Below are 11,303 nucleotides of genomic sequence, written 5' to 3' on the forward strand. Positions count from 1 at the left end.
AGGCCAAGGTTTGTTTTCATCATAATGAGTTAGAGAAATTCCATTTAGAGGTGTCTTTCTGGTACAAACCCATAAGCATCATCTATGATTTCCAGTTTGTTTCTCAAGTGGAGTCAGAATTTTGAAACATTTTCAATGTAATCTGAATTCAGACTCCTTTAGATTCTTACAATTTTTTTCTCCAACTTAACCATATTAAATTCACAGCAGTTTTACTTTAGCAAAATTCTCACCTTTACTAAATCTTTCTATTTTTGCACTTATATTTCATAGATTTACATAATATTAAATTATGCACGTTATGATGATTACTACAACTGGCATAAGCGGGTTTGGAAACAATTGACCCAGTAAGCATGGGTACTGGCTTACTGATCCAGCAGGCATGGTAGGTACAGAAATGCCCACGTGCCCTAGAATAGAATATTAGTCTACTAGTCAAAGCATTTGGCACGCTGTGGCAGTCACTATGTTTTGAAGAGATAATGGGGCATACAAACTAATCTGGAAGAAATTTTGAAAACATCCCCTCCAGACTCTGATACAATTTGTCAATTCCCTTTGTTGTGCCTTTTTTCTCCTCACCTTAAACCAAAAGAATAAATTTCTAATGGTAGCCTAGAAGGAAATAAAGTTGAGGTCATCTTTCTAGCACTCCTCAAATTACATTATAAAATGAGAAGAGAAGGGAAATAAAACGGGCCCTACTTTTCTGAATTCGGAATCAAGTTCCTGACATTTACTATCTAAGGGAAAAGGGAGGGCTAAATAGTAGTCAGAAGAGCCTGACAAGACGCTGCCACCCACCCCCCCAAAATCATGAAAGTTGAGCATTACCTGAGTCTCAGACTTTTTCCTCAACTGAACTGCAGGCTTCTTGAGAGCATGAGCTAGACCTTATACCCGTGTCCCCTGCATTAGCAGGTGGATCCTTAACCACTGTACCACCAGGGAAATCCCTGGGTCTAGCTTTTTTTACAGCAGTTTGAAGTCTGTCCTCCAGTAAACAGTAAAAACCTGATAAAAGATCAGTTTGTTCTGAACCTATTTTTTTGATGTCCAGAGTAATCTGGTATGTTACAAAAGCAACATGCAGTCTCCCTCATCTGCATAAGGCAAAAGAAGAGCCCCAAAGCAGGAAACAAGGTGTTTTCACCTGGGTTTCCCCAAAATGCAGGGGCCTGAGGCAAGGGTTTGCATGCATGCAGCTAATGTGAAAGTGATCCAGAGAAACAGGAGTGGGGACTGGGAAAAGTTTAACAGCGAAAGAGGAAAGCTATCCTAAAGGATAGACCAATCACCCCTGAGGGCTGGGGCCCATGTGGACCCTCTGATTGTGCCTCAGAATTGTCCAACTTAGTGACAAAAGAGAAGTATTTATCTACCAGCTTCTATCCCCCAGCAGTCAGAGGTGAGCCATGTAATGGTAACTCCCTTGGACATCCAGATACGTACATAGGTCAGAACAGCGAAGCAGAACACTACAGCCGAGAAGCCTGGGGCAGAAAGCTGTAGAGATGAGGTCTACACCTGCCAGAGGTTAGCACAGCACAGCTGGAATAAAAGGGTGGCTGAGAGGAGGGGAGCCGGTACACGTCTCATCCAACGGATCCAAGGACCAGTTTCCACTCCTTCGGTCAAATGTCTCTTGGGCTGTGGGGTCTGTGCACAGCGCCAGCCCCTCCCTTAAGCCTGTCAGTTAGGGCTAAGAGTACATGAATGTGGTCAAGGTTATCAGAACATATTGCTTAACGTAATGAGGCTTTTTTAAACATTCACAACTAGATTTGATCATTCCTCTTTATTTAAAAAAAGTAACTTGGGGCTGGAGGTGCGCCAGAACACTATGTAGGTGGCACATAAGTGTGGTGGGCATTACTGCTGCTGGAATTCAAAGACAGAAAAGTCACCAAAACCTGGGTTGGTGAATGGAGGCTTCAAGGAGCGTGTATGTTGGATCTGTGCCTCAAAAGTGTGCCCTGACAAGAAAAAGGGAAGAGTGTACATTTCAGGTGTGTGAGCAAGGGAAGGGGCAAATGCTCGCCTCCTGCTGGGGGCGGGGGGGTGGGGGGTGGCAGTTCTGCTTTGAGCCCAGCCTTAGGTATAAAGCAGTTATTATTTCAGTATTTGTTTGTCTTTTACTGAGGACGAATGTTTCATGCATCATTGTAAGCACCTGGTGTAATAACTCATTTAATCCTGTAAACCTTTGAAGAAGGTACTGTAATTATTTTACAGATGAGGAATGTGAGGTACACAAGGTGAGTAACTTGTCTAAGGTCACAAAGGTGGTCAAATGGCAGAGGTGATACACTAGGAGGCCAGCAGTCTGGCTCTAGAGCCCACATTCTCAACCAAAATGCTACATACAGTCCTCTATCCCTATCTGCAGGGACCACATCAGCGGTTGGCTGAATCCAGATACGGAGGGCCAACAATACTAGGCCCTTTTATATAAGGGACTTGAGCATCTGCAGATATTGGTATCCGCGGAGATCCTGGAACCAGTCCCTGCAGATACTGAGGGATGACTGTATTAGTACCTCTCAGCAGAGAGAAAATAAAGCACAGAAAAGAAGGGTGTCATAGATGCATCTGCATTTAGGAACAGACAGGGCCAGGCTGGGAAAAGACTGATTTGGAAGCATCCTAAGGGAAATAATTCTATCAAGCAGTTGGAAGCCCTAATAGCCTCAAAACCATTTCCCAGAGAGTACAGTCCCAGAGTTGGGGCCACCAGAGACTAGCACAGAAGGTCTTTGAGAAGGTCACCACTCATCCCTTATTTGGTGACGGTGCTATTGGAAGCTCATTGTGAAAGAATAGGAATAATCATACTCTCTGCCTTCAGTTCATTCTGGCTGCTTAAACACACACAGACACTCTTTTTCCCTCTCTCATCATTCTACCATGTCCAGCTAGAATCAGAGTGGGACAAATAGACTGAGAAAAATCATTACAGACAGGGAGACAATTTTACAAAAAAATAAAGACCCTTGGCTCTCCAGCAGATGCCCTGACCAGGAAGCTATGGTGAACTCTTACTATTCAACACAATCACTGGCTCTCCCTAGGGGAGGGTTTACTTCCCCATCCCCTCCAGCTTGGCCAAGTGACTGGCAGAGCCACTCTCTGCAGAAGGATTATCCATCTCCATCCTGTTGAATTTAGGAGTAAACATTTAGTTTGGTCAATGATGTTCACGTGCAAGTGACCCACCCAAGAGCTTAAAAAGTCAGTTCAGGGTTCAGCAGGCCTCTTCTTCCTCTGCCACCAGACTGGCAATGTCCAGAGAGAGGACAGAACGTTCCCTCAGCCTGGGTCCTAGGGTCAGTTCAGCACGGAGCGGATCTCAGAGGATGGAACAGACAAGGACCCTGTGTGAGAAATAGACCTTTGCTGTGTAAGCCACCAGATCCCGGGACCAATTTGTTACCTCAACATAATTCAGTCTAACTGACCAATACAAATGGTAGGTCTGTATGCACATTGGTCTAAGAACTGTTGGTTCCAAAGCCAAGCTCTCCCACTAATTGGCTGTACCAGATTAGTGACAACTTCTTTGTGCCTCAGTTTTCTTGCCTGTATTACTTCTCAGAATTTTTGTGAGGATAAAGAGAAGTAATTGTCTTGACAGTAATTTAAATAGAAAAAACTTAAAAATCAAGACGCTGCACAGGTTTCCTATACCTCACAAAGAAGCTGTGAGTCAAGCCTTTTCCTTCCAACAGGAGGTCTGAGTAAATTTAATGGGCATCCTTAATGAGATTCATGAAGTTTATATTGGCATGAAAAGGGTACACAAAGGAAGATGAATGAAAAAGGATTAAGTCTTAACAGGACCCTGGCTTTTAAAAGACTCTCCTCCTGTTTTCATAGGATCCAGTGGGTTTTTAGTTTTCTTTATGGACAACACCGACCGGCACTTGCAGTCCAAGGTGGGAGAAGTCCTAGCATTCTACGCCACCCTTCAGGACTCAGTTGCTTTGGTGTGTAAGGAAGTAAGACTTTAGTTCTACATCTTGAGGAAGAGCTCAATACAGAAGACTAGACAGAGGAAGGCCTGGTGATGTTGTCACTCTTCTCTGTGCCCTTCCTCAGTCTTTACTTCCTCAGTTCTTTAAGGGCTTGATTTGGCCATGAAAGAAATCAACTCCCCGAGCCTCCCCTGAAACCTGAAGAATTAGTGCTCTGAAGATTTTCAGTGTCTTCCATCAACCAAGTCTAAGAATCTGGGATATCCTATGTTGTGGATCGGGTGGATAGCATATAAAATATTTAAAGAGCTATGTAGTAAGTACCCATGTCTTGAAGAATGCACTGCAAAAGTGACGTGGTCTCTTCCCACCACCTTCTCAGCCTCACGTCCATCCACTCTATGCCATCCTGAATGCTGATGTCCCTGCTACACTGGATTCCCTTAAGAGGCTCTGCCTTACCTCAGAGCTTTGCACATGCTGTTCCCTTGGCTTGGAACACTTTTCCCTAGCCACCGCCCCACCTCACTTTCCTTGCTGAGACCTAGTGCTTGCTCATCCTTCAGAGAAATTCTATGACATCAGGGACGGCATCTCAAGGACTTACGTCATAACCTCAGCACCTACACAAAGAAAGTGCACAAGATGTATCTGATAAAGCAGATGGATTAGGAAGCCAAGAATGACCACTGATGCATTAGGGTGTTGAGAGTTGTTTTGTTTTTCCATTTCTAACCTATCTATATTATTGTAATTCTACTTCTACAAGAAAAAAGAATTAGAAAGAAAATCATAAATTCTTCCCAAAGGAATGTTACTTAATTATCAAAAACAGACACAATCCCACAAGGACTCAGAGGCAAAAAATATACAAATCAATTTTCACTGCAAAGTAAAGGAGCTGTTACAGTGGAGGATTCCTGGACTGAATGTCAATATCATGACACAGTATGAGTGTGTTTCGTGTTTGGTAATTGCAGTCATTGCTGCTTTTGTTGTGGTCATCCATTTACAATGCTTGGTGTCAGTTTATTTATCTCTTGTAAAAGTAAAATACAGTGTGTGTGTGTTTAAAAAAAACAGACACATTTTATGTTAGGTATATTTTCACGACAATTTTTAAAATTAAAAAAAAAAAAAAGGCAGGAACCAAGCTCCCCCTTGTTGGATACGAGGATGTTCTTCTGGAGCATGAAGCCATTCCTACACCTCTCCACCCCAGCCTGGCCCGAGTCAACACATCACACTCCATCCCACAGGGTCCTAGTTCAGCAGGTGGACTGAACGCATCCACACAACTCAACTTCCTGCATCCTTTGACTTGAGCAATGCGCGCTCACCCTCACTGGCACCAATCCTGAAAAGGTGTTTCTAAGGCCTTGGCTCTGGTCACATCAGGCAACAGACTCCTGATTTCTCCCTCAGGCCAGGCGTGAGACAATGCATACTTGATTTTTAGATCACCAGCATTCTTTTTAGAAATCTGTCTGTTTCACCTTAGCCCAAGTCTTGTTTCTATGTTCAACAGCAGCCGCATTGATGGGCTGCCAGAAGGCCTGAGTGGACAGGAGAGGTATTGTTTAGTTGAAAGGCGGTTTTCTGTCAATCTGGATTAAAACAAACAAACTAAAAAAACAAAACAAAGGGAGTATCAATTATATTGTAAAGTAGTTCTCTTTGCGAAAAAGGATTGAAGCTTTAGATCTACTGGGTCTTTGTTTAAATAATCGTTCAGCTTGGCTGACCCCAGTTGAGACAGTTTAGCTAAGGCTATGAAAGACGGTTCCCAATAAATGATACAATCCAAGAGCATCCCCTACCCTCCCCCCCAACCAAGTTTAAGGCCCTATAAAGACAAACACAGGCACAGAAAACCCTGACTGTAGCTTTTGCTCCGCAGGGAGCCTAAATCCAAAGATCATCATCAGCTGTGGCAACATCAGTGTAACAAACACTGGGTCTTTCGGTAATCAGTCAAAGCAGGCCATCCAAATCATTCATCCCTTTGTCTGGACACAGACATAGCATGGCCCCTGTGAAAGCACTAAGCATCTGTTTCCTCGATTATACGAATGTCCAAATAGTGAGACGGAGTACTCCCAGGCACACAGTTTGGTTTCTTAGTAGCAGTTTATATGGTATGGGTTATGCCTGCTGCTGTAAACCTCAAAAAGTTGATGAGAATAATCTAAGAACTGTTACATCAGGACGATGGGATGTGAGTAGTTTTCATCTTTTAATCAATTCCTTGGGTCAGTTTCTCATCGTGATGTAGACATATCATTTTTAAAGAAGATACTTTAGAAGATAGAAAAATAATCTACAGCTTTCAAAAGATTTAATCCTTCCCCAGGTCCAAAAGCCACAGCCCTCCACGTAGGGGCCACAGCCTCAAGTCATAGAAATGGCAATTTTACAACAAGGGAAAATAACATTTCGTTGTCAGTCCTCACCCTCCTGCTGAAGACAGACCATATCTTTAGGAACTGCCTATAATGATCCTCGAACAGATAAGATCCTTTAACCTGCATCATAACTGTTGACTCAGCAATAGGCACATAATTTCCTTTCTCCCGAAATGGCTTACATACGCTATTGAAGTTTGTTTCTGTAATACACACGGACACTAAATCTCTCAGAAAATAAAAGCTCCAGGTAAGAAGGAATTTCTCTGTTGTCCACTACTGTATCCCTGGCACCTAGAACAGTACCTGGCACACAGGAGGTGCTCAATAAATAGTGTTAAATAAGCTAATGAATGAACTTGGATTTCCATTCCTTTTGGCGCAGTGGATAAAAGGATAATTAAACTTGTTTCTTGAACGATATCATAGGGGAATCTCCACCACTGGAAAGACTTAAACACTTCTCTTAGGGATAATGTAGAAAATATTTCTTTCTGCATTGGGGAGGAGGCTGAACCAAATGACCTCTAAAGTCCTTTTAAACCCCCAGACCTTATAACTTGATGAACACTACTCCTTAAAAGAGAGGATCAGCTACTTAAAGCCTGTTCCCAGGTAGAGTAAATTACCATGCTCTGATTAAAACAAAGATAATAGCGGCCCTGGGACTTGGATGCCAAAATACTAACTCATCCAAAATGTGCACACATCCCTAGGGGAGAAATGCTCTTGCTAATCATCAGTCACTCTGGAAACAGCAGATGTGCTTCAGGGGCTTCTGGGAGCCAAGTCCAAAAACCACTCCTGGGAAAATGGAGAAGCTAAGGGTCGAGATTAAAATGGAAATAAACAGTATCACACCAGACTGACGCTTCTGTTTCCCAGCCAACAACAAATCCACTTAAGAAACGTCTGAATTTAGCCTTGAAGTTAAAATGGTTATAACTGAAGATAACCACTTCATAAGATAGAAAATACTGCATTTGATATATAAGGATTTTTGCCCAGTAACATGTCATATGTACCTGAGGTATCACACTCAGATGTTCAAGTTCAAGAATGTCTGTCTAAAGTTGAGGGCAAGTTATTCTGGTTGAACTTTTCTTCAATCTGAATGAGAGAGGCAGTTTGTAGGGGAAGGAGATATGTTCACGTTTTCCTAAACAAAAAAAAAATCTAATTCTAAAGGAGTAACTAGGGAAACTCCATTCACAGTCAACTTTGGAGTGATTCTTTTCTATCAACACACCCTTCCTTTCTTTTGTTCAAATCGTAGAATAGATACGGGGAAAGGAGGGCCAGCGAATTCCACCATGAAGGATTCTGTGTAGAGACCCTGGGACTGGGTTTGGAGAATCTTCTGCATTCACTGGGGTTGTTTTGAAGACCTAACTGCAAACACTACCCTTAAAACAGGAACCGAATGAACAAAGTGAAACAGTTCAACAATTCCTTGGAAAATGTATGAAAAGACTTTTTAACTTGGTAGTCAACTCCTGATCACCCCTACCACAACTCGGTCCAAAAAAAAAGTCTTCTGTTTCCAAACTGTAAGTAACTTAATCTTAATTCTAATGACAACAGGGAATGTGCAGAGAAAGCAGTTACCTCCTCTGTACACACACACTTTGTAAAATCGCCTCTATTTTTTGAATGAGAGAGGTCTTACACAAGAATTCTGTGGAATTAAGCTCACATCTGGTTGGCAGACCTGGTGTTGGACATGATTGTGGCCACACAACTAAATCTTAAATCCACATACTGTTCCTATTTAACTAACATATATGAACTAATTTATAGAAAATGTGCAGCAAATTATTTCTCCCACCTCCCCCATGCCTCAAGAATGCACCAGCAATAGGTGTTACTGAAAGACACCCTGCCCACACACACACAGAACATTTGCATATAGCCACTGTCCAATTATCTAAAGCAGATATCGTTATTTATCTGAATCTGTGCTCTGTAAATGTGTGTGTGTGTGTGTTGGGGAAGGGGGGTAGGGTAGGGGGGGTGGGAGTAGTAATTTAACCAGATAAACTTGACCTCTCTGGACCTCAATATTCTCACCAGAAAAATAAAGGGATCAGCCCAGAGACTATGCAAATTCCCGCAGTAACAACAATCTATGACCACTAATTATCAAGAGGAGACCTGAATTCTTAAGTGTTTGTCATTAAATATTAGAGTTTAACCTACCTAAAAGACCCACCGTTACACTTCAATATGACCACTCACATTTTCTGACGGTGGAGAATGTCTTTGAAAACATCGCGGCAGCTGAACCACCAAACCGGGTGAGAGCACGCTGAAGGACTCCGCTAATTATGGGGGAGGGGCGCAAAAAGCGACTGTATTTGGAGGAAGAGTTGGGAGAAGGGCCGGGGGGTTGAGAGCACAGACTTGCAATTTGCATTTCTGGGCTTGCAGAGCTTCCAGTATCTCCGCGAGACTTTGTACCTGCAAAATCTCTCAAGCCACCACCTGCAGCTACACAGTTGTGGGAAGGGGAAGAGAGGAAAAGAAAAGGAGGTGGTAGAGCGGGAAGAAACTCGCTCAAGGAGCCCACAATGCCCATTGGGGCGAAAGTGACTTTGAACAGCGACAAAGAAAAGGGGAAAGAGAAAGAGAGGACTCCGCCTTTCCCCACCGGCTGTGCTCCTTTCAGTAAAAAGGGAAGGCCGCCACCGCCCCCGGCCTCCGCCTTTCACCCGGGATGCAGAGCCCCGGCTGAAACCGCACCCTTGAAGTCCGCCTGCCCTCGGGCCGGGTCCAGAGTCGCTGAATGAGCTTTGCACCGCCGGAGGCGCGGCCCGTGCCCTGCCGGCAAACTCGGGGACTAAGCAGCCCCCTCCCTCCCTCCCTCCCCGTCTCCCTCGCCCCGTCCCGGGGCACCCGATTCTCCACGCACCCGCCATCCCTTCCTCTTCCTCGCTCGCCCGCCTCCCCAGCCCGCCGCCCCCGGCCTTCCAACCGCAGAGCATTTTAAAACTTCCACCCACCCCCACAACGGGGCCCTCTGAAAACTTTGTGTATCTAAGGCTTTTGTCCACATCCTGGTTAGGGCCCGGTCACCAGCGTGGGTGCCTGAGGGTGTCCGGGATCTCACAGTGCACTGGGGAGGCCACCACGGAAATCCCACCCCTTTTTAATTTTTTTTAACACATGAAAGGATGCTCAACATCACTAATCATTAGAGAAGTGCAAATCAAAAGTACAATAAGGTATCACCTCACACCGGTCAGAATGGCCAGCATCAAAAAGTCCACAAAAAATAAATGCTGGAGAGGGAGTGGAGAAAAGAGAACCCTCTTGCACTGTTGGTGGGAATGTAAATTGATACAGCCACTATGGAAAACAGTATGGAGGTTCCTTAAAAAACTAAAAATAGAACTACCATACGACCCAGCAATCCCACCCCTTCATTTTTGACCCGCTTCTACAACCGCGTGACCCAACGCTTGGCTTAACAATTCCCACGCCCTGGTCGCCCCTCGGCGCGGGGGAGCCGGGAGGAAACCGCCCCCCCCCGCACCCGGCGCCTTTCTCGACTGTCACGAGGGGAAAGGTGTGCGCGGGGAGGAGGCAGCCGAGAAATACCGTGGCCAAAAGGATCCTCTTAAAGAAAAAATAGGCGAGGGGTCCTTTTTCTCCCACATCCCGGGAATCGGGGCGCGACGAGGCGATACACTGTTGAATCACGTAGTAGCCGAGCCGCGGGGATCCTCGCCCTCCCCTCAGCCCCAGACACGCGCCCAAATTCATGCACACACCCACAGCTACCGCCGCAGCCGTCCCGAGGCCCCCGCTCCCGGCCCCCAGTATTCCCCGCCGGCCCCCGCCCGCAAGCGGGAACCCCCCCAGCGCCGGAGGAGAAGCGGCCGAGGGAAGAGAGGCCCCAGCACTCACAGATGGTCTCCCCACGGCCACGGCCATCGCGGCTGCTGCTCCAGCTGCGCCCGGGTGCCCTCCGCCAATACTAGCTGCTGCTTGGGCTCCGGCTCCGGCTCGCCTCCCCCGCGCCTCCCTCGCGGCTGCGCTCTGCTAGCGCCCGGCTCCCGCGCGCAACCAGCGGCATCTGCTCCCCCGCCTCCCCACGCCGCCGCCCCTCCCGCTTTATTAGAACAACATGGCCACCCGCCTGGAAGGGACCATTTGCTTCCCCAGGAAGGGGTGTGAGCCTGCGCGCCCGGGCTGAGGTGGTGGGAGGGAAGATGGTAGGCGGGCGGGCCTCCAGCCCTGGTCGGCAGGTCCAGGCCGCAGAGCTCGCTCTTGTCGAATGTAGCGGGCGGTCCCGAAATGACCGTCTCCTGTGCCACCGAAAGCCCCCAGCCTGTGGGCCGGCCGCCACCCCCGTTCCACCAAGTGCTGGAGTCCGAGTAAAAGCCTGGGCGCGGAGGTCCCAGCCCCGGTTCCCGCCACGCGCTTCGCCAAGCTGGTAGCTGGAGCGGCTGCGGAGAGGGAGACCGGACACGGGCGAGACAGGTCCACGGGGACAGCATCTCGCGGAAAGTTAGCCCCAGACAAGCACGCCCCGCCCGGAGGAACCGGCTTGGAAGGGGAGCGGGCTACTAGGGAGAGCGGTGGGCGACCGAGGTGGGCTGGGCCGACCCCCGCGAGGGAAGAGTTCCCCTCCACAATTCTTCTCTTCCTAAGGGAGAGATTAAAAGGCAGGCAGCTGGAAGCTGTCACTGTAGCGTGCGGCCGGGTAGGCGACCACAGTGGAGAGGAAGAGGCTGTAGAAGTTGCTGCGGCGGACGACTAACCTCAGCCTGCCGCAGAGGAGGAAAAGGACGCCCCCGCCGGAGAATTAAAGCAGCTGTTGACTGCCCTAGAGCGTGGGGGCCGAGGCCTCCCCCGGCTGTAACCCGAGAGCTGGGCACACGTGAGAGCTCAGCCGACTCTTTTTGATCGCTGGAGA

General features: G+C 47.1%; 1 protein-coding gene across 5 annotated transcripts in view; it reads right to left on the reverse strand.

Annotated features, from left to right (window-relative positions):
• Positions 1–10,466, reverse strand: part of SEPTIN11 (septin 11) — a 104,303-nt gene extending 93,837 nt beyond the window's left edge. For all 5 annotated transcript variants that reach the window (XM_082611426.1, XM_082611425.1, XM_082611424.1 and 2 more), the window contains exon 1: positions 10,292–10,466. In XM_082611426.1, the coding sequence (XP_082467552.1) occupies positions 10,292–10,318 (27 nt within the window). In that variant the 5' untranslated portion in view covers positions 10,319–10,466. The remainder of the gene's footprint in view (positions 1–10,291) is intronic.
• Between the last annotated feature and the right edge of the window lie 837 nt (positions 10,467–11,303).

The sequence above is a fragment of the Mesoplodon mirus genome (assembly GCF_964341445.2).
Source record: "Mesoplodon mirus genome assembly, chromosome: 2".
Classification (NCBI taxonomy): Eukaryota; Metazoa; Chordata; class Mammalia; order Artiodactyla; family Ziphiidae; genus Mesoplodon; species Mesoplodon mirus.